Source organism: Peromyscus eremicus, chromosome 3 (assembly GCF_949786415.1).
Source record: "Peromyscus eremicus chromosome 3, PerEre_H2_v1, whole genome shotgun sequence".
NCBI classification, from domain to species: Eukaryota; Metazoa; Chordata; class Mammalia; order Rodentia; family Cricetidae; genus Peromyscus; species Peromyscus eremicus.
The window spans coordinates 46,353,906-46,377,476 of NC_081418.1; the positions used below are offsets into that span (position 1 = coordinate 46,353,906).

A 23,571-nucleotide genomic window follows, 5' to 3' on the forward strand; every position below is an offset into this window, starting at 1 on the left:
CTTAATAATGTAAATTTTTGTTAAAAGTGGGGGCTGGAGAGATGGCCAGGAGTTAAGAACACTTGTTGCTCTTGCAGAGGGCCTGGGTTCAGGTCCCAGCACCCACTCCGCAGCTAGCAACCATCTGTAACTCCAGTTCCAGAGAACCCTAACACCTCTTCTGGCCTCCATGGGCAATGCATGCAGACATACATACATGCATGCAAAACATCAATACATATAAAATGACAAAAAAATAAACCTCAAAAAGAGTGCTTAAGGCTGGACATGGTAACACACTCCTTTGATCCCAGCACTGGGAGGCTAATGCAAGGGGATCATCAGTTTATGGCCAGCCTGGACTACCTACCTAGTGAGTTCCAAGCCAACCTGAGGTACAGAGCAAAACCCTGTCTCAACAAACAAATGCAAAACAATAAAAAATGTTTTCCTTTGATCGTTTGGGAGCTTCATGGCAAACCCAGTCTCAACCGTGGCTTGAGAATCACTGATCAACCAACCAGAAGAACCCTCCCTCCACTCTGGTTATCTCTGAGCAGTCACAGGGTGCAGCCTGTCCCCAGGTCTGCTCTCTTGTTCCTGGATCAACAAATAAAGAAAACAATGTTCTCTCTTCCTTCCTTAACATCTCTCCCAAGTTGAGCTTTCCTTGAACAGTCCTGATAACACGAGAGCAGTCACTGAGACTTCTAGATCCTATCTACTCTGATTTCTGGAGAGACTGGGCTTCCTCCCCTTTTCACTCTTTAATCATCACCTTTCTACCAAGCCCCTCAGTGTCCTCATTTCTTATGTCTATCCTTCAGCTACATTCTTTTCCTCTGAACTTCCTAGAAAGCCCCTTTCTGTGTTCTCTCTCATAGAACTGCACATGTCAACAGCCATTTAAAGTCAATGCATAGAAAGGACCAGAGCGTTTTTAATTTCTACATAATAGAGATGAGCATGTAGGAATATACTATGTGCCACTTGTCTTGATGGCATGCTCCTTAAGGAACTTCCTGGGATTTTCCTAAATGCAGCTTATCCTATAATGGAACCCAATAGCTAGCCATGCTCTCTAGACTGCAGCTTTGGTTATAACCGTTCTAACACAGGTGGTACTGTATAATGCCAATGGGAGGGGGACATTTGAATTTTGACCTCAAAATAATACTGAATGGTATATTTTTGTATTACTTATGATTTCCACCGTCTGGAAAATTCTAAACATGAGTTCTCATTGCTTGATTATGGTAGCAACGAATGATAACATACGCAAAGAATAAATTTTAAGTAGATTAAATCTAAAGGTCTTTGATGTTGTTTGTGTTTGAGTTCATTGATGGAGAAGTGGAGTGTGAAGTAAAGAAAATACACAAACTAATATCTAAAACTAGCAGTATTATCTCTTCCTTAAGTCTGTTGAGACAGTACTGCTAGCTCCTGGTCATCAGGGGCACCAAAGTCCCTCCTTAAATTCCTTAAGTATTGTACAGTGTTTAATTCATAAACTACACACAAACTGATTATTTAGAGCAGACTGTTAAGGCATTTCCCAGCAAGAGTCAGTAAATGGAGGGTGAGTCCTCACAAAATTAGAAAATGAAGTCAAGCTGGATTGACTATTCAGGAGGAAGGGGAGTGTGACAGGGCCTGTGGCTTGAGTTGGTGTGACAGCAGGATGACCAGCATGACTAAGATGCTGGCAGAGCCATACACAAAACACAAGCCTCAGCTCTGCTCTGTACTGACTACACTGTACTTCCTGCCATCCTCCGTACCCTAAGTCTCTGTAAAATATTTGAGTTACTAAAAAAAAAAAAAAAAAAAAAAAAAAAAAAATTCCCCTCTAATTCATGCGTGCCTCCCCTCACTTTCATAAGTTCACTCGAGAAATTGTAAACTACAGAACTCAGTTCAAATATCAAAACTTCTGAAAAGCCTTCTCCCCCACCCCACCCCACTTTGTCTTATGGATGTAGCATCATGTTCCCATCTTTAATAGGGTACCTACCACTGACATTTAAATGTTTTATTTATATGCTCTCCTAATCTACTAAATGTGCATTCTCCTTAAAGGACCTATTGTTCTTTTAGTCTGCCAAGGAACACACATGCCGAAAGGCTCCAAATCCTACCTTGTCCAGGAATCTACTATAGTAACCTGCCCTAGGTCGATGGACTTCAGTGCCCGCTTCTCTCAAATCAATCTGGATAAATGGAACAGATTACTACAGACTGAGTAGTTATCATTGCCGGGTGTGATGGCACATGCCTATCAATCCAGCACTTAGGACACTGAGGCAAGAGGATCAGGAATTCAAAGACAGCCTACACTACATAGTAAGACCTTGTCTCAAAAACAAAACAAAATAAAAACAAACAAACAAACAAAAAACCTCAAGCAGCTAAACCGAGTAAACCTTTGTTTTCTACAATTTTGGAGACTGGGAAGTGCAAGGTCATCAGTATGTCAGCCCTGCTGATTCTGGAAAGGGTTCTCCTCCTCCTCCTCCTCCTCCTCCTCCTCCTCCTCCTCCTCCTCCTCCTCCTCCTCCTCCTCCACAAATGGGCACATTCTTGCTGTCTCCTCAGGTGACAGAGACCAGACAGTAGGCAAGCTCCCTTGTCTTTTTTTATCAGTGCACTAATGCCATTCATGAGGACTCTACCCTCCTGACACAATTACCTTCCAAAGGACCCATTCCAAATGCCATCACAGGAGATTTGGGTTTAAGTATATGAATAGTTTGCCATTGGTCTATATTATGTAAGACCATCTTTCTAGCTGTTTCTTGCTTCCAAAACTTAATGTCTCCCCCAACCCCTCTCCCTCTCTGCATTCTTTATCCTCTTCCAATCCTACTCTTTCTCCCCTGGTGTCACATACATTATTCCTAGTTTTCTCCCCATCTGGGTGCCGTGCCCATCACTGTAATGCCCTCACATGCTCTGTGGTGCTTTTATTTACTAGGTTCAGGAATGATAGTGGTGTAGTTGAAGGGCACTGTGAATAAGCTACAGGCCACAGAACAGGACCAAAGGAGAAACTTGGGCCATTCTGGGTATGCCTTGTCTTCCAGGAGTGTTCTGAAGCTATTTCAAAGGCACATCGGTATAGTCTCCATTTAGCCATGTTTCATTCTGTAAAGCTTCAGAGCTTCCCACTGTTAGGATCTTTGCACATACTGTTCCCTCTGCAAATTCACAAGGCTTCTTCTTTTCTATTTCTAGATAGAGGAACGAGCAGAATTTTTGAATAAGTCTGTGCAGAAAAGGTAAATACAGTCGACTGTTCCGTTGAGACTCACCAGCTGTAACACATGGAGAGATGTCTTTTGTCTCATATTTTCATGTCTGTGCTTATTTGGCAGTGGTGTTAAATCTACTCATCAAGCAGCAGTAGTCTCCAAGATTGACAGCAGGCTGGAGCAGTATACCAACGCAATTGAGGTGAGCGCTGTTCCCTGGTCACAGTCCCGTAAAATGGAAACGGGCTGTGACTACATATGTGGGCACAGAAACACTCAGGGTGATGAATGAGTCTGGCACCTTGATAATATTACGATATTAATAATGATCTCCACAACTATGAACTAGCTGTGGAGAAACAGTAAGAAAGATGCATTAGGGACTCTTGAGTAGATTGTTTTTAACACTTACAGTCTACGTTTTCTTTGAAGTGAATGGATTCAATGAATAGATTTTTCTTTTAGATTTTTTAATTTTTTGTATATGAATGTTTTGCCTGCATGTCTATATGTGCACCCCTGGAACTGGGATTATAGTTGTGAGCTACCATGTAGATGCTGGGAACTGAACCTGGGTCCTCTGCAAGAGCAGCAAGTGTTCTAAATCACTAAGCCTTTTTTCTCTAGTCACTAATGAATAGATTGATGGATGTATACATCACAAGTAGTCACAAGTACATCCTGAATTTTGTTTGCAGAACACTCCTGTTAATAAATATAGTAGCGTGAAATAACATCAAGATGAGAGCCAACTTGTGTTTAATCATCATCCCTTTTACTTGGTTGGTTAGTATTTAAAGGGTCATAGTTTTATGCTTCTGTCAATTCTGTTTTCTATTCAGTTGACCTGGGAATTTGATTATGTTCGGAAATAATGTGTCTTTCTCATCAGAAGCTGAAAGAGTAGCATCACTGATCAAGATGTGATGCTGGGCTGGTCTTTGCATGGCCTTGAGTGATGGTTTTAACCTGTATCAGAGCATCCTCAGTGAAGTCACTGGCTTGGATTCATTTGCTTCTTCGCCTCTCCTTTGTACTCAGGGCAGAGATGCCTATAAAGTAGCTCACAAATGGGGAGAGAGGTTGAGAGAGGGGTCTTATGATTTATCAAGCACTTAATGAAGTTCTAACACCCAAGATGTGATTTTTATTCACAAGATTGGTGTCCACTAAAATATGACAAACTGCAGACAGTTCATTTCTCTGGTTGGATTGGTCCTGGCACTGACAAATGAAGCTAGGATGGTGGCCTCAGACTTGGCACAGATGTGTAAGGTCATTTTCTTAGGGCTACTGAAGATGTTACTCATCCCTGCCCAACTATTGGCCACAGATCAGGACTGATGGAGAAACTTGTGCCATCTGGGCTTGTCTTTGTTGACTACTGGGAAAGTTTCTCAGAGACACACCCTTCTTGTGTGTATCCTTTGTCCCTTCCAGTGTATTCTCCATGCTGTCCTGCCTCAGCCTTTCAGTTTTGAAGAACTTCCCCACTTCAGGGCATCTGCACATGCTGTTTTTCTGCATAGAATGAAGACCCTTCCTATTCCCTTTCCCACTCCTGAGTCTCCAGTAGAATCTGGTTATAAATCTTACTTCCTCAGAGTATCCTTAGCCTGACTGATGTCCCCAAACTAAATACCATTCTCCTGTTAGGTGTTCTCTTCTAGGGCTATACTGCAATCCATTATTTTCATAGTGTTTACTACAATGCAAAATAAGTACTAGTTAGTATAGTGGCTACTGTCACTTAGCCTATCAAAATATAAGCTTACTGTGGCTTATGGGACAAACTGGCTGGCTTTGACACACTACCAAAGTTCACATGCATAGTAGGTGCTAAAAACCAATCCGCTGGGCGATGGCTCAGCAGGTTGTGTAATCACATGGGACTTGCCTTGTAATCTGAAGGCTGGAGTTCAGACGCCCAGCACCCATCTAAAAGCTGGAGGCATGGCAGCCTGCATTTAGGAAGCAGACACAAGGACCCTGGAGCAAGCTGCTTAGCTAGAGTAGCAGAATCAGTGGCCTCCAAGTTCAGTGAGAGACCCTGCCTCAGTGTATAAAGTGGAGAGCAATCAAGGAAGACACTGGACATCAACCCCTAGTTTCCACATGCACATACACACACACACACACACACACACACACACACACACACACACACACCCCTCTGGCCTCCACATGCATGCACACATACACATGCAAACATGCATGCACATTTTAAAAATAAAAAATAAAAAAAAATCTGAAGAAATGGAGTTCTCTGTCACCTTAATGATAAGTAGAGCCCTAAAAAGCATATTTATTTTCTGAAAGAACATCTTCTCCAGCTCTGATGGTATGTGTGGAGAATCACATCATCAGAATGGAGTTGTACAACAGACACTACGAATCCCTTTCAATGGACTTTACACCGTGGCATTTTTAGTTGATTGTGTTGAGTGAGACCAGCTCGCTGTGATTTTATGAGGACAAGCATCTCAACGCTGTCTTAAAACTTATTTCCACATTTCAGGGAACAAAAGCTTCAAAACCTACTAAGCCTGCAGCATCGGATCTTCCTGTTCCTGCTGAAGGTGTCCGCAATATCAAGAGCATGTGGGAAAGAGGGAACGTGTTTTCATCCCCCTCAGCCTCGGGAACACCAAATAAGGTATGAGTGTGGCTCTCATCATCATCAGTTTTGAAAAGTGGATTTTTCCTCCATTTGTATTAGGAATAGCCTTCACTCACAACAAATGCAATAAAGAATGTACAATCAGCACTTTGATTTGAAAAAAAAAAAGGCAAAATAAAGCAAGCTCATAGAAAATGTATTCATGGGGCTAGCCTGTGTACTCAGCTGTGGCCATGGACCACTAAATGAAGTGCTTGCATTTAATTATCAGCCATTAGGGTTGGGATGGGATGAGGGGACATGGAAGAAAAACTGATACGCCTCTTTTTTTAAAGATTTATTTTTATTTTATGTGTATGGGTGTTTTGCCTGTATGTACGTCTGTGCACTGTGTGCATTCCAGGTGCCTGCAGAGGTCAGAAGAGAGCATAGGATGCTCTGGAAGTGGAGTTACAAATGGTTGGGAGCCACTATGTAGGTGTTGGGGATTGAACCCAGGTCCTCTGGAAAAGCAGCCAGTGCTCTTAACCACTCAGCCACCTTTCCAGCCCCTTAATATTCTTTCCAAAGGGACAGAATCAATACAATAAATATACATTATTATAAAGGGGAATGTATTAAATCGGCTTATGTGGTGGAGGCTGGGTCAACCGTGGCTGGCTGCACGCTGGAGAGGCTGAGCACCCACTGAAGATGGCTGTTTAGCCCACGGTACTGGGTGCTTTGGCAGTCCCAATCTGGTGATGAAGGCCTGGGGGATACCTGGAGAGCTACTGGGCTTTAGTCCACATTGGAAGGGTGAAAAACTGGGTTCTTGTCAGCGAAGGAAGGCTGGCTACCTAAACCACTGGGCAGATGCACTCCCCAGTAAGCCGTGAGGCACACAGGCAAAGCAGCGCTTCTCCACATCTGGGGGTAGGGCAGCGATGTCTTCATCTTCTCTAGTTACTCCCTCAGTCAGGTTGTTAATCAACCACTGCAGATTTAAGGATGCCTTGAAGTCGCTCGGAAGATTTCCTAGGTAAATGTACTTTTTTTCTTTAGTATTTGTGATGACTGGCTTTTTTGCAGGAAACCGCTGGCCTGAAGGTGGGAGTTTCCAGCCGGATCAATGAATGGCTAACTAAATCACCAGATGGCAACAAGTCACCTGCTCCAAAGCCTTCTGTAAGTGAGCTTGGGGGCATTTCTGAGTTTCTGGGACCTCACAACCTACACAGCAGAATAAAAGAGCAGCTAGCTTGCCTGCCTGGAAAGAACGGCTTTCTTAACCTCTGCCGCTGCTGAGCAACACACTGGTGGGTGTGCAGACCTAGAGCAGCCTGAGCAGCTGCACCATGATTCGAGATAAAACAGAGCCTGGCCTCTGCCTGAGCGAGAGGGAAACTTAGCCCTAACACACGATGCTGGGGCCGTTCAACCAAGACCCTCTGCATTTCTCTCCTTTTTCCTTTGTTTATTTACTTATTTATCTGTTTATTTGGCTTCTAGTCTGTAAATCACACACAGGAATGTGAAATCAAAATGCTATGTTAGTCTGGTTACTTCTCTATTACAAGTTTCAAAACTTATTCCCAAAAGATTGTATATTTTGAGCTAGGGGGTGGTGGCGCACACCTTTAATCCCAGCACTTGGGAGGCAGAGCCAGGTGGATCTCTGTGATTTGGGGGCCAGCCTGGACTACAGAGTAAGATCCAGGACAGGCACCAAAACTACACAGAGAAATTTTCTGTCTTGAAAAACCAAAACCAAAACCAAAAAAAAAAAAAAAAAAGAAAAGATTGTATGTTTTGAGGCCATGTTTTCTAATTTTACCTAATTTCTAAAACTTCACACAAAATAGTTATTTAGTAGCTTTTGAAATTGCTATTATATATAATATAAATTGAATAATTTGTTATCAACACCTGCAAAGGAAAACCATAAAAAATTGAAACTAGAAAATTGGAATACTCCTCCCCCACATACACCATAACCAGTAAAAATGAAAACTACAAAAATTGGCTTCATATTATTTTAGACCACTAAAACTTTCTTATTTACTAAGTATAAGCTAGTTATATAAATATTCCTTTAACTCTTTCATTGAATATATGTAATTGCCTTAGAGTTGTTACTAGAATAAATAAACCATTTGTGTTCCCCATTCAGCCTTCTCTGCTAAGCTGGCTCTGTAGTTTTATTGGTATCAAGGGAGCAGAAAGTGAATTGCCATAACCCACGTTGTTTTTAAGTGTGTGTGTGTGTGTGTGTGTGTGTGTGTGTGTGTGTGTGTGTGTGTTTGAGACAGGGTCTCTCTACATAGCCCTAGCTATCCTGGAAATCACTATATAGACCAGGCTGGCATTGAACATAACTTTCACTCTTTAAGAAGAAAAATATCCCAGATCCCAAGCCTTTAAGGAGTTAAGCCCCTGTAGCATTTCACTGCATCTGTTGGCTCTACATGTAATCTCCAAAGTCACTAAATCCTAGCACTTCCCAAATTATAAAGGAGAGATGGAAGTGTTTACATTCCCTTCTTGGGTGCAACACCTTGAGCTTTTTAGTTAATATTCTACCCAAGAGTCTTTGCATAAGGCTTCACAGGAGGTATGCGCCAGAGTGAACTCAATTTACAGTTGTGAAAACATTATACGTTGAAAAAATACCCCCTTCCCCCAAGTAGGTAAAGGAGAGAGTCAATAAAAGAAGAAAGGAGGCAAGACACCACACCCAGATGTGTCTTTGGAGCCTCAAGTTTCACTACCAGCCATCTTGACACGAAAGTATAAATTAGTTTTAAATAGAAATAAATTATGATCATTTCTGTCAATGTTATGGCTCTAGACCCATGATTACTATTTTTTTAATTTTTGAATTATGGATCCCTTTGATAGCCAAATGAAACTAAAGACCCTTCTATAACTTGTAAATTTGGGATGTTCATGGACACATACCCATCTTGAGATACTCTCATGAGAGAAAAAGGAAGGACACAAAGATAAATGCTTTCTCTTTGAGTATGGCATCCTACCTCTATAGAGGAGATGATCATTCCTGTCCTCCCATGTTTACAGCATGTGCGGTCTAGCTCCTTCCTGTACCAGGTTGTCCTCGTGTGTTTGGTCCAGTGCTTTCTCTCTAATCTGTTATCAGTACCTGACATGACTAGCTTCCCACCTTATATATTGCCATCCCAGTGCAAGGGTTTAAAAGATTAAATATAAGTGGAGTTATTATCATAGATGTAATTGTATTAAGGATCCCACATCAAAGATTAGCAATAACAGTTCCTGGGATTATTGATGGCCTCCTAAAAAGTGACAGGACAGAAAAGTAATACAGGGGATTTATAAAATCAATGGCTACTTCACTTCCTATTTAGTAAGTGACTTATAGACTTATCTAAGAAAGCAAAGAAGGCCGGGCAGTGGTGGCACATGCCTTTAATCCCAGCACTCAGGAGGCAGAGCCAGGCGGATCTCTGTGAGTTCGAGGCCAGCCTGGACTACCAAGTGAGTCCCAGGAAAGGTGCAAAGCTACACAGAGAAACCCTGTCTCGAAAAACAAAACAAAACAAAACAAAAAAAAAAAAAAACAAACAAACAAAAAAAAGAAAGCAAAGAAGGAAAGAATATGACAGTTAGTATAGATTTTGGTGATCACCTTCTTCTCATTGGGTTTGGTGAATTTGTGTGGCCTCAAATAAGAACCAGATTAGAAATAAGAAATACATATTTTATGTCATAAATAAAACACTAGTTTAGTTATACTCATTAAGCCTTTTTAAGCTTTGCACACATTCCTCTGGTAGTATTCCCTCCTATAATTTAGACCTAGCACCCACCATGTCAAATTACAGCTAGTCGTGTGGCCATCTCCTGGAAGGAGAGAATGACTCGGAACCCAGCAAGGCAGGAATGGTGAAGCACTGATTCTGTAGTTCCAGCAGGAGGGAGGTAAAGTTTCAGTGTGGAAAAGGCCACCAGAATCCTGCAGATGTGTAGACTGTCAGACAAACCATCCAAGGAAGGTAGATACAAAGATAGGTCAAACAGGGATCTTAGGTCCTGTCCACGAGGTGTCACAGTGGTGACCTGCAGCTAAGTTCTGACCCACACCATGGTAGTTTCTATTTTTCAAGTTATAATTTGGGCACTTTTTTGAAGTATAGAAACATACATTCTTAAATGTATTGGTTCCAGTCCTTCTTTCTTTTCTTATACCAGCCTCTTCCGACATGTGTGGTTCCATCTTGGCCCTTCAAGACATCCAAGTTTGACCTTTGGGGCTCTGGTTAGACTGATCCTGAGCCCAGGATATCAGAGCATTATTTGCAAGCAGCATCCAGTAGGAGAAATCCTATAGTAACTTCTGATTCTGGATGAGATACAATTCTCAACCCATTTTTTATTCTCACCATGGGTAGATAGAGAAGAAATCTTAGGCTTTTTGTTTGCAAGTATTTCTCTTGTGGCCATGAGAACAAAGTCAGAGTTTTTTCAACAAAAGTCTTTATCCATAATGAAACCCCCACAAGTAGAAGAGTAATCCACAGGACTACCGCTAGTGTGTTGAGTTCTACAACTCCAGAAGAAAAGCCATACAAGACTTAATAGTTATGGCCTCATTTTCAGAGATGCCAAGAATTACAGGTGCTCAAAATTATCATTATCCCCCAGAAAATGAGCATATTTAAAATTAAACATCGTCCTGCCTTGTGTATTTTTCTGGGACATTCAAGCTACTTATGAGTAAAATTTATAGACTTCCAGTATAACTTTGTAACTGGAATTCAATTCTGAATGTTTTAGCTGGTTTGTCTGTTCTTTGTTTCTAAACTGCATGTCATGTAGCAATTGAAGTGCTAACATGTCTTTCTTTTTGTTTAAAAAGAATGATGTCTTTCTCAGCTGGCTTCTCTTCTTCACTCTTTCGTCTCTGGTTGACTGGAAACCTGCCTTTCCTGCCTTCATTTCTCCCTCTTCTCCCAGAGTGGGTCTTTCTCTAACATATAGGCTGGTCAGGTAATTCCATTTATATTTCCTCTTTGGCTTGAAAATACTGGCTTACAATGTGGATGTTGATATTTTCTTAAAACACCTTATTTAAACTCTTTAAGTGATCTTGAAAGATTCATCAACACTACTTTAGGGAAATGCAATCTATTTTCTTAGGTAGGAACACTCATGTGAAAGAAAAATATTTGTCATCTATGAATCAAATAAATAAGCGATGATACCCACTTTTCAGAGCCTCTGCCAGCATGTTCCTTACTATAGTTGCCAATGTTTTTAGGTCTTCCAGACAATTTGGCAACTTTTACCCACATTGGCAAATGTAGTGGAATTCTTTTTTTTTTCTTTTTAAATATGATTTGTTGCCTAACGTTTCCAAGTTAAATAGGTATCGCTTTCTAATAGAAGATCAGGAATTCATGCCACAAGCCCATAAACTCAATAAGAGTATGACAAATCTTCATATGGCATTATTTAACAGTGCACGTTCAGTATTGAGAGGCCGGTGCTCTGTGTCAGAAATATGTTCATCGAAACTGAGTATGTTCATCAAAACCAGTATCTATGAAAAACTACAGTTGCTAGCTTTGCCTTCCTAATGAGAAAAGGCATTGCCAAAGTAAGCAGTCCTATTTCAGTAAAACACATTCATTTTCTCCAAACTACCCGTGCCAAGTACTAATATAAGCAAAGGCTGGAAGAAAAGTAAGTGGAAACAGAAATTTGGATCCCTATCCAAATGAAATTAATTATGAGGTAGTAAACAGGAACCCATGGCTGTATAACTATGATGGGTCATATTTTACTGTTTCCTTCCCAGGATTCACACATGTTCTTAACATACATCATCAATTGCCCACTTCTCTTAGGGTTATCATTTGTGACATGTGATTATTTTTGTGGGACTAGGTTCTACTAATCCACTTCTGAACTATACATTTGGCCATCAAGAAACAGAATGATTTTAGTGTCTTCCTTCAGGTTGCCAGACCCTAAGACAGTGATCCTGTACAAGGGAGTTGTTAGGGCATGAATAAAACACTACAGGGAATGAGCTGGGGAGATGGGAGCTAGCAAAGAATGTGTTAGCACAGAACCATGGGGGCTAGGAGAATTTAGTTCCATGCAGACACTACAGAGGTCAGGTGCTTCCAAGTGCGCTCCCTAAGCCACAGTGGGCCTGAGAAGCACTCTAACCTTCCAGCCTGCCTCTTGGGTAGGCAACATGGACATCTGTAGCCAGAGAATTGTGAAGAACCCAGATGCTGTATGCATTTTCAGCCCATTCTCATGAAACAGGCCAAGGTCTGTTCACAAGTCAGAAGCTAGTGGTTCTTCCATTTTGGACAGTAGATGTGGTAGCTAGCTTACATAGGCCTAGCCAGAAATCATGAATGGTCACCTATCATCTTTTTTTTTTTTCCTGTTGTCTTTCATTAGGACTTGAGGCCAGGGGATGTATCTGGCAAGCGAAACCTCTGGGAAAAGCAATCCGTGGACAAGGTCACTTCCCCCACTAAGGTAATATCCTGGGGGGGGGGGTGTCCTGTGTCAGCTGTTGATTTTTTTTTCCTGATGAATCATGGAATAAGATGTCCTGGGGTCAAATGAGAAATATTGCTGACTCACAAATCTGTGCTTGGACGACCATCAGTTTCTAAAAGTCTTGTGTGTAGCTCAGAAAAAGGACAATTTACAAAGCCATTGGCACTGCCTGTTTGTCAGGCTTACAGCATCAATGGCTCAGTCATGGAATGCTTTCCAGTAAGACAGTTTCTGAAGAGTTGTCATAGTTGTGGAAAAGCTGGCCAAGAGGGCCATATGGGATAAGCATGGGCTATCTTTCTTGGCAGGGTCCCTGATTGGCTACACAGTTATTTAGGGGAAAACAAATCTCTTGGGAGAAATTGTGTGTCTCCTTCATTGGCTCCATTTCTAGAACTCTCCCAGGAGACATTGCCCACAGCCTCAGACTTCAGGCGGCTATGGGGAAAAAATGTTAAATAGACAAAATATGCTATCCAGTGAAGACTAATGGCTAAGAATGCTTGGTCCTCTAGGAAAAGGGTTTGCATATTTTTCAGAAACACACTCTGGGTGGTGTTTAAAATACACTCAGAGAATAACCAGTACTACTGGTTGTATAAGGAGGTAATGCCCTCCTAATTGTGGCCTTTCCCCATTTCAAGAAACAGATCCAGCCTGTCCCCCAATAGGAGAAAATTTAGAAAGAGAACTCAGCTCAGTAATAAGGTGAGAATAGTCTGCTTCCAAGTACTGCAGAACCCTAGGGTAGAGACTTCCTCAGCAAACTCCAGGCTAATGAGCTTCCTGAAGGCAGCTAGAGGACCCACTGCGACCCACTGCAGTAAGGAGTGAGGTCCCCTTTTTCTGCATTCTGCACTCTCTCCAACCTGGTGCAGCTGCCCAAGTGTGCCGCTCCACCTCCTCCATCGGTTATTGATTGCTCTTTTGACCCAGTGACCAGCCCAGCCTCTCTACTTAAAGTGACTTCTAAATACTCCCATTATCCAAATGACTGCTAAGTATGCTAAAAAGGACCCAGTGATGATCACCACTGCCAACCACCAAGACTGAGGGAACAGCTACTGTTTGGCAGGCACCATTACTGTCTCATGTGATCCTCCAGCTACTGTGAGAGGCAAGTGGTAGGATTATTCCCATTTTAAGCTGAAGAAAATGAGGCATTGAGAAATTAAATAACTTTTGTAAAGGAACTTGTTAGACAATGTGCACTGAGGGGCAGGAAAGACAGCTCGGTTGTTAAGAGCATTTGCTGCTCCTGCAGATGTCCCAGGTTTGATTCCCAGCACCCACAAAGCAGCTCACAACCCTCTGTAACTACAGTACCAGGGATCGGCACTCTCTCCTAGCCTCCAAGGGCACTAGGCATGCAGTCAAAACACAAACATTAAACAAAAATAAAAATGTTTATGTTCAAAAAATACCTACACTGATACTCAAGCACTCTGCTCTAAGCCTACATTCTTTTATTTATTTATTTATTTATTTATTTATTTATTTATTTATTTTATTTTATTTTATTTTTTTGAGACAAGGTTTCTTTGTGTAACAGCCCTGGATGCCCTGGAACTCATTTTGTAGACCAGGCTGGCCTCAAACTCACAGAGATCAACCTGCCTCCGCCTCACAAGTGCTGGAATTAAAGGCATTTGCCACCATGCCTGGCTTCTGAACCTATATTCTTAACCATTACCCATATTTTTTAGAATGTACATTCAGCAGAAAATGTAATGTTCTTAAATTCCCTTCATAATTTTCTATTGGTGGCAGGGGAAGTATGATTTTTTTTAAACACAAAGAATGAACTTGTGGGCCTAAGACTCAAATCCTGGTAGCATAGATATATCTTCCAAAGTAGTGGTCCAAGTATTATGACAGCTTCCTTTCTGAGCAGGGGATGTTGACTATCTACTGTCACAGGTATCAGAAGCCCTGTGGTCACATTCGGGCTATGGAAAGTAGAGCAAAACCACTCTGAAATGGTGGGACTAAAAGGACACCTCTCACATACAGGACAGCAAGGAGGGTGCACTTGGGGTTGTGCAGCATGGTGGTCCAAAGTGGAGGAGTGCATTTCATGCCCCATGCCTCCCTCACTAGCCTCTCCCACTGATCTCTTACAGCGGTTATAGTAAAACCCCAGACCTAGCTGATTTAATGAGCCCTTAACAGCAGGTGAGGGGTTCCTGCTCCAAAACATCAAACTCCCTACTTATTGTGTGACCATTCCCTTGAAATAAAAATACACTGCACTTTGAAAATGCAATCTGTCATACAATATGTTATTACCTCAGCAGGGACTTTTAGCAGCTGGATGAAGGGGAGAGGAATGGGTAAGAATAGATTAAGGGTCAGATAAGTCTCAGGGATCAGAGTGTAGGGGTAAGAAAAAAAAAGATGGCTAGGGGTATATGGGAGAAAAGCAGATATAAGCATATCCTCTGTCATAATTACATGTTGATGTGGCCTTGACTGAGCTAACCAGTCATGTAAAACACTGGAAATTCCCAGTCGTATTGGAGAGCTTAAAAGCCATCTTGAATTTGAGTGTCTTGAGAAAAGATGAAGGTCAACATAGGAACATCCAGGAGAAAGAAAAAGTGAAAAAAAAAATCAGTATAAAGATGGAGTGAAAGGTCACATTTGAACAGAATGCCAGTAGTACCCTTCCCTTTCTTCTTGTTTATATTTACTCCTATCACACCATGAGTCTTTTTAGTTTATTTTTCTGGCAAAATCTGTCCTACTAAAACACTGTGGGCTGCTGATTTAAAGTTCTCTTCTCTCAGCAGGTTTGAAACAATCGGAGAAAGAACCCAACTGCAAGACGTCTTGCTGGGCCAGCTCAGTTGTAGGGGGCTAATTGCTCTGTTTATATTTATGTTGATTTACTAAATTGGGTTCATTTTCCTTTTTTTTTTTAATTTTCCAATATCCCAGTAAACCCATGTATATGCTCACCATATTTAATAATCACAACTAGAGATGTTCATGGTCAAAGTACTGCTTTTGCAGAGGAGCCTGTTTCTAAAGAAACTCATGCTGTGAAATAGACTCGCTACTGTCTACTGTCATCTGTACAGTGACACCAACCACATTGGAAGTCAACAAAAGGAATTCGAGGTTAAGATTATCTGAGGAATGTATGCAGTATCTAGTGGGGGAAATGAACCGTAGGTTTTGTTTTGTTTCAATAAAGACATCATGTTTCTGCACTTTAGACTAAAGCATGGAAGAAATTATCAAAGAAGGCAATCGAAAATATCTGAAAGTAACCCATTTCAGATCTGATATGGGGCAATAATGATTGTCTTTTTTTAAAAAAAAAAGATGTACTGTTGAGATATTGCTTTTTTTATGTGCTGATTCATAGACCTAATTGGATGATTATTTTAGCTGACAGTGGTACTGATTTTTTTTTCAGGTTGATTGCTTTGTGGATTTCTTTGGTAGTGATAGTAGCCTGAACCACATTTAGATAACACAACTATGTAATGTATGTGCATACATGTATACAGACACACTAATGGTAGACTGCTCTTAAATGTGCTAGACTATTATATTTAGTAGTATGTCCTTGTAACTAACCAATATCACAGCTTTTGGAGGTTAAAATCACAATATTATATTAATATTTCATATTTGCCAGTAGAAACATGGAAGTTAAGTATAGCTATGTTCTCAATGCCCAATGACTTATAAGAAAAAAGTATTTGAAAAAAGAGATTAGAAGTGTCAAAATCAGTTAAAATTTCTTATAAGACATAGTATTTAGTTTATAATTGAGGGCAGTCTTGAAGTCCAGTGTGAATTTTATTAAGTCTACCATCTGGACCAAGCTCAAAGCCTACTTATTTGTTAACAGTGAAGTTCCCCAAAAAGTGACCTACATGATATCTAAGGTTTCTTCTTTCTCTACTTAAAGCCAAGCATTTTGGTGACAGTATTGCACAAACCAGAATTCGTGTAGATGCCTAAACAAAGACCAACTTTACCTCATGTAGAAGCAGACAGGTAAAGTGAGCAAAGGCATGGCAGGGCTTCTATCTTTATGTACTCAGACTTTTTAAATTAAAATTTTATGTCTTTATTAGTCAGTTGGTACTGTCCTAAGTTGATAATAGCTTTAAATTTCAAAACTATATGTAAATTTTAATAGTGTTACTTTCCCCCTCAGGGGTCTTTAGGAACTCCACCATTAAGACATCATGTCTTCATTCTTCCTAGTAGATAATGAAAAGTACTCCAGCATCTTACAAAATGTTCTTATATAGGCCATTCTATGCATATAGTGTCATTGTACAAACTCATACCTCAGCTGACTTAACCCAAATTATCTTAGTCTCCATTCCTTCTGCATTGGGAGAGCCTCCAAAATAACCATTTCTAATCCACATATTTCCCTTCAAGAGGGAAAGGTTGGCTTGAGGGGTAACTGCTGCCTTGAAAAGTCTGTTCTTCTCATGAATTAGTAAGAGTTAGTTGGATTCCTTAGCTTTTAGCAAACTTGGGCCAAAGGAAGGAAAGCCACTAAGACTACACAAGTCATCTACCCATGACAGAGTAGACATAAGTCTATGACAAGATAAACTAGAATGCACATGGTGCACGTGGAAATGACTTCCATCATTGGAGTAAAATGGATCAAAGTTCAATTTAAGGCTGATGGTGAGGGAACATGTGTTAGAGCTTTGAACAAAGGTCTTCTGACAGCTATTATCTAGGTTTTTTGGTTTTTTGTTGCTTTTAAGAAAGTTCAAAGTTGTGAAAGAATGTCTTGATCCTAAATTTTATTCCAATATTTGGATGACATGAGTTTTAGGGTAGAATTTTGTTCTGTTCGGATTTCATCTTTGGGAAAGCAAATTCCTCATTTACTTGTTCAATTACAGCTCTCTGTTATCTTTAAGAGAGGAAACTGCACGTTGACTAGCGTGTTCTGTGAATCTGCCATTGTTAAAAAACATTATAAACACTTGGTATTTTTCACTGATGACTGATCGCTGCAATAAAAATATATTGTGAAATGCATCCACAATAAATGGAATTCTTCCAAATATCTCTGCCTCATGCATTTTTCTTTGCTCTATTGATTGTGAGAAATGTGTCTATAATAATAAGGAGGATGGCAAGGTGCTTGCACTTCACGTTGAGTGTTGGTTTCACTCTATAAAGGAAAATAGCATTTTGAGACAGGATTTCATGTAGCCCAGGCTGCCCTGGAACTCATTATGAAGCCAAGAATGACCCTGAACTCCTGACCTTCCTGCCTCCGCCTCTCAAGTGCTGAGGTTACAAGTAATTGTTAGCATGCTTGGCACAGATCAGATTTTAAAGTATTTCTTACTACAGGGAATTTTCTAACCAAATGCTCAAAAGTGCCCTGAGGTGGACAACTGACAGAACATTTAAAAAATTCTCCTTCTAAACAAAAGTAAAGGCTAGGTGCCCAGCACAAGCTTGTGATCTGGGGTACTCAGAGGCTGGAGGCAGGAAGAGTCATGGATTTTGTGCATCGTCTTGTTCCCAGCTTTAGAGTTTGTGTGTCAGCTCATCCAATCTCAGCTCCACAGATAATACTGACCCCTTACTTCACTCCACTTCAGATTTAATAGCAGAATTTTTGCTGCGGTATGTTGTTTTAAAGAACACTCACTATATTTTATAAAATATGCACGTCATTTAGTAGGTCTGGACAGGTCCCTGAGAGTGCATTTCCAACGATTCTGATGCTATGGTGACTCTGCTGTTTTGCAGATGTTGCTTTGAGAAGCCAGTTCTTCCTCCCCCTCCTCCTCCACTGCACCCTCCTCCCCCTCCTCCTCTTTTCCCCACCCACTTAGGTCTGTGTGAGAATGTGCTTAAACATTGTCAGTGACGACAAATGAGAGCACTGACTAGGACCAACACTTAATGCTCATAACACTATTAGGTAGGTGACATTATATTCCTGTTTACAAGGAAACTGTGGCACAGAAAGGTTAAAGAATTTCTTTTAGGCCACCCAACTAGGTACCATAGTTTCAGAGTCAACACCTATCCTGCTGTGCCAATGGTTCTCAAAATGGAGGTTACAACCAGGTCACCTGCTAGACTTGTGGAAACAGACTATTCTACTCCAGTTTCTGATTCTATAAGTCTGGGGTGGAGCCTGAGAATTTACATCTTAAAAAAATAGCAAATAATATTAATGCTACTGGTTCCATGCCGGGATACCTGGAAAACCACTGTGTTATGCTAGAAGAGAGTAACAGCTGGAACTTGTCCCTCACATTACATGAGTGAAATAGAGGTAATTGCTTAGAACTTGACGTGCGCTTCACCCTTTAAAGCCTCTCAGTAATCCTACAAGAGAGGTACTAGTCTATTATAAAGAACTTTTAACACTTGCCAACAGTCAGTGAGCTGTTAAGTCACAGAATACTTAACCACTAGTAATAGATTCCTAAACCCACACTCTGAATTATTACACTCCTCACTCTGGCACATGAGATTACTGCCAGATAATAACTGTGCCTTGAGGAGAGCTCATTGTGTGTGCAGATGGGGAGAGGAGGCCTGAAGAAGTTGCTCTCCTCAGGAAGTCCACAGACAAGCATGTGAGACCAACCATGTACGTGGTGACTTGACCAGGTAAAGAGACCTTTGTCCTTTTGGCCCCGGGATGTCTTAATCCCAAACCAACAAGAGGCAAGACTCTTGAAGGGAAAAGAGAACATAATGAAGGCAAGTTTATGGAATGACCCTTAAGTTGAGTCTTGGTTAGCTGCTGAGGGGGACAGATCTCAAGATCTGGGTTTGGGAACACTTTGAGAGGTTTGGCCATTGAGTGGGTCATCCTAAAACCAGAAAGTGCAAGGAAGGGGCAGCCTCTGCACCTCTGGCTGCATTCTGGCCAGCCTCTGGCGCCCCGTTCCCAGAATGGCTTCATCAACTAAACTGTGTGAAAAGACCTCTAAGTCCCCATGATACCTAACTTCTATGATGTCACAAAGAATGACTGCTCTGGTCATTTTGTTTTCTTATCTAGATCTGTTTAGTAAATTCTAAATGATAAATTATTCAAAGTAAGTTATATTCCTAACCATAACTTACATTTTTGCCATTTCATCAAAATGAATTTTCCTCCTAATGCCCATTCGGAGATTATGCCTTTGCAGTAATACAGCTTTAGCTTTCTTTTCCTTTTTTCTTATTCTTTGTTTTTTGTTTTGAATGCTGTGAGTCCTACTGCTATAGGGAAGTAGAACAGGGAAGTTACTTCAGGCTGCATGTGCCTCTGGAAAAGGTACACACTGGCTGTATGAGTCTGTCCAGTAGCTTTCGGTGGTGAGATCACACACAGAGAAGGGAACAAAACTCCGTAAGTCTTTATGAGATTATTCCAGACCTCATTTTCATTTTAACTTAAGAGCAAAGACTCTAATTCCTAGTCTGTGCTACTGTCTGAAATCAAATTTAAAAAAATGTTAAATTAAAAATGTAAAACTAGCCGGGCGGTGGTGGCGCATGCCTTTAATCCCAGCACTCGGGAGGCAGAGCCAGGCGGATCTCTGTGAGTTCGAGGCCAGCCTGGGCTATGAAGTGAGTTCCAGGAGAGGTGCAAAGCTACACAGAGAAACCCTGTCTCGAAAAACAAAAAACAAAAACAAAAACAAAAAACAAACAAAAAAAAAAAGTAAAACTAGGAGACGGTTCAGTGGGAAAAGGCACTTACCACCACACCAGACAACCTGAGTTCGATCCCAGGGCCCACATGGAAGAAGGAGAGAATAGACTCCTTCCAGTTGTCCCCTGACCTCCACACATACACTGTACCATGCATGTCCCCCCACAAATGCAATACAAATAATTTTTAAAACTCATTTTTTAAACCTTTAAAGCAGACACTTCAAACGCCATTTTAAATTTAACTGGAGGAGAGGAAAATCCATCTGACTTGTCTTTCAAATGACACCAGCTCCAGCCAGCACTTCTTTCACAGCCTCTGGACTTGCTGCCTTTTCCCCCTCAGCAAGGTCTTCTCTAGTCATCCCCATGGCTTATTCTCCTGTTCAAACACCGCCTAGGCAGAGGACTTCCCTAGCCACCTCATCTGGAAGAACTACACTGCCATGCCACTCACCTCCAGCACTTGCTATGCTCTTTACTCCTCTTCATAGCGATTTTCATCTGCATGGTTCTATTGTTTTCTCTGCTTTTTTCCCACTAGAATGTAATTCCATGAAAAACTGTTCTGCTCCCTGCAATAGCCTTGTACTGCCAATCGTCTGTGATGTGAGCTAACCAGTAAAGGTCGGGTGCATAGTGAATGAATGTGATTTTCAAAGTTTGGCTGAATTTCTAAGTTATTCTCTGATGCACTAACATCATTCTTCTCTATAAAGATTTGTTGACATATGCTAATGTGCACATATGGACACATATATGTAGAGAGAGATACAATTTAACTCCTATCTTTGCCTCTTCCATACCTGGCTGGGTCATTTCTCAGAGCTTCGTCTTGTGAACCTGACAGTCTATGGCCTTTACCCACGACTAAAGTCCAACAGGAAAGAAAGAGATTCCATATATAAAGACTGTCTTTGCCCATTTACTGTTTCTAATAGCACAATACCACTGGCTGTGTAAGTTTAAAGAGAAACCGTCTAGTTTGGCTATGGTTCTAGAGATGCAGGTCAAGGGAACACATTTGGTGATGGTCTTGCTGGCAGAGTTCAGAAACAGGGAGCGTGTCTCCTCTGGTCTCTCTTATAAAGCCACTAAGTATTAATTATGAGGAGCCCACCTTGATGGCCTTTGAATGGCCCCACATATAAACACAAGTAGGGTTAAGTTCTGTCCTTACAATTTCACAATGGCAAGTAAATTTCAGCACCTGGACCTTTGAGGATACCCTCAAACCACAGCAAAGATTTTCTGAGCAGGTCACCTTTAGTGATGTACATATGGCATAAAACCGAGCTCACCAAACTATGAAAACTAATTTTCAAATGATCATGATCTAAGGTACACTTTATTTCCTCAGATCAATGTCCAAAAAAACACCAAGTCCCAAGCTTTTGTATTGCTGACCCAAACACATTTTCAGAAACTTACCAAATCTCGAGATGCTAACCCATTTCCATGCTTAAATAAAAGTGCTTCGTCTTTATTTCACTTTTCAAGCCTATTACCCCTGTTTCTACAATATCACAAGTCTGAGAGCATATAATGTGGCCCATGAGGGCACCAAACACCTATTTGTTCTTTGTCTTTATGGGTTTTTAACTTTACTTGGAAAATTGTTCCAACTCTATTACCCACCAAAGTTAAACATGACTAATAAATTGGGATGAGATGTACAAAAAAAAAAAAAAAAAAAAAAACCCCTCAAGTCTGTTATAGGGTAGTTCATTGACTTAAATAAGGTTTAAAAAAAAAGATTTTTTGCTTGTAAAATGTTGGCTAACAAAGAATTTCTAATGTAATGAGACTTTCTGAGAGTCTGCCCTCATATAACCATGATTCCTCCAAATCAAGCATTTAAGTTTCATTTCCAGGCTAAGGACGGATTACAATTATGCAGAATGGAAGTCAACCTTTTAACTCCAAGTACAATTACTGCATTCTTTTTCTGGATGAAGAAAGTTTAGTCCAGAAAATTAACTTGCCCATGGTCAGGCTGTTAGAAGTCAAGTGAGCCTCAAGACGCAAGCCTTAAACAGTATGTTCTACGGCCTTCTCTGCGCAGGGACCTAGCAAACAAATGTGCTGTCACTCAGAACAAATTGCTGTCCCGCCTTCCCTCTCTCCAGCCTGCAACACTCCAAACCTCTCCAAACCTCCAGAGTTCCCATCATCGCCCTAGCGTCCCTCTCCCGCCAAAAAAACCCTCACTCCCTTCCTAGCAGTCGCTAAGTGAATCCCTAGAGCTGCCCGAAGTCTCGCGAGAGTACAGCCGTCGCCCCGGCAACAAGCGGCCCGCTCTCCATGGAGGGCGTGGCTGCGGCCGCTGAATTACGATGGTGTTTCCTCTGGCCCTGTGGTCTCCGGGAGTCTGGGGGACGTCCTGAAGTACTCTCCCGGCAAGGGTGGAACGACCTGGCTGGCTTGAAGAGGCCGAGGGAGCGAGGCGGGCGGCAGGGGAGCGCGGGAAATGCGCCCCTCAGCGCGGGGCGGCGCGGGGCCCAAGTAGGCGTGGAGGAGGCTCGGCGCGGGCCCCCAGCTCCGGCCCGCGGAGAAGGCTTGGCGCGGCCGCGCGGCTCCTCGTTCGCGTCCTCCTCCGGCGTGGCCCGGCGGCCGCGAGCTTCCAGCCCCCAGCGCTAGCCCGCCTCACCCGTGCACGTAAGGAGGCGGCGACGGCGGCCGGGTGCCTGGCCGGCTGTCGTCCCTATTTCGAGCTGTCATCCGGGGCTGAAGCTCCTTCCACCCCGGGGCTAGAGCGTCAGCGTCCACTCTGAGATGTCGTCTAGGAACAGCTGTCTCGGTGGCAGATGTTGTTTATGATGAAGCTTGCGAGGCCTTCTGTGCGGTCAGCGCCCCCCAAACACGCTCTTCTGTAAACCAAGGGCTGTGGAGTCTTGTCAGTTGCGTGCAGCCCACGCTCCTAAACTCTTGTTCTTATAGGTAACATAAACCAGTAGTTGTTAAATTGGTAAATTCCTTTGGTATCCTCCAAAGCGTAAAATCTTGGCAAGGAGTTTTGATTATTTCGTTGCTTGGTAGCAAGCTTGCCTAGAAAGCAGCCGTGGTCATCTCCAACAGAACCTTCGGGTACATCAGTGCTCATGATGTAATTAACTGTACAGTAATGATCAAAATTAAAGAGAAACTCAGGTTGTAGACACTGAAACTTTTGGGTCAATTGAAAGTTAAGGAGGAAGAGAAAAGTTTTTAAAGTATTGCAACATTTTATTGCCTGAATAATTATACTTTTTCTTGCTGCCTAATTTTTAATGCCTGGGGATAATCCTGAGGTTACTATTGCTGTGTAGTGTTTAATTACAGATATAAAATGTAAATGGTTTGGCTATGTGCTGTGAAAGTTTTTCAACTAAATTATTTACATGATATGTCTTCTTTTTTAACAGACTTTTTTCAGTTTTATTTTTGTTCATTAAACATATTAACATATGTTATAAATTTAGTTGTCCCCTCCATCTCCTCCCAGATTCACCTCCCCATTCCCTG

At 41.6% G+C, this 23,571-nt stretch overlaps 2 protein-coding genes across 17 annotated transcripts in view; both read left to right on the forward strand.

Moving 5' to 3' along the window:
• The window catches only part of Cald1 (caldesmon 1), a 186,857-nt gene extending 169,399 nt beyond the window's left edge, over window positions 1-17,458 (forward strand). For 3 of the 4 annotated variants that reach the window (XM_059257549.1, XM_059257548.1, XM_059257545.1), the window contains 6 exons: window positions 3,217-3,260; window positions 3,357-3,435; window positions 5,752-5,889; window positions 6,925-7,020; window positions 12,295-12,375; window positions 15,189-17,458. In XM_059257549.1, coding sequence (XP_059113532.1) covers window positions 3,217-3,260; window positions 3,357-3,435; window positions 5,752-5,889; window positions 6,925-7,020; window positions 12,295-12,375; window positions 15,189-15,197 — 447 coding nt within the window. In that variant the 3' untranslated portion in view covers window positions 15,198-17,458. The remainder of the gene's footprint in view (window positions 1-3,216; window positions 3,261-3,356; window positions 3,436-5,751; window positions 5,890-6,924; window positions 7,021-12,294; window positions 12,376-15,188) is intronic. The other variant, XM_059257546.1, reaches the window with a different exon arrangement.
• Window positions 17,459-18,893: 1,435 nt separating this feature from the next.
• The window catches only part of Agbl3 (AGBL carboxypeptidase 3), a 95,020-nt gene continuing 90,342 nt past the window's right edge, over window positions 18,894-23,571 (forward strand). For 11 of the 13 annotated variants that reach the window (XR_009378199.1, XR_009378200.1, XM_059257550.1 and 8 more), the window contains exon 1: window positions 22,894-23,007. The gene's annotated coding sequence lies outside the window, so the exon portion shown is untranslated. Of the gene's footprint in view, window positions 19,033-19,459; window positions 19,763-22,893; window positions 23,008-23,571 lie in introns of those variants that run through there. The other 2 variants (XM_059257551.1, XM_059257552.1) reach the window with 2 other exon arrangements.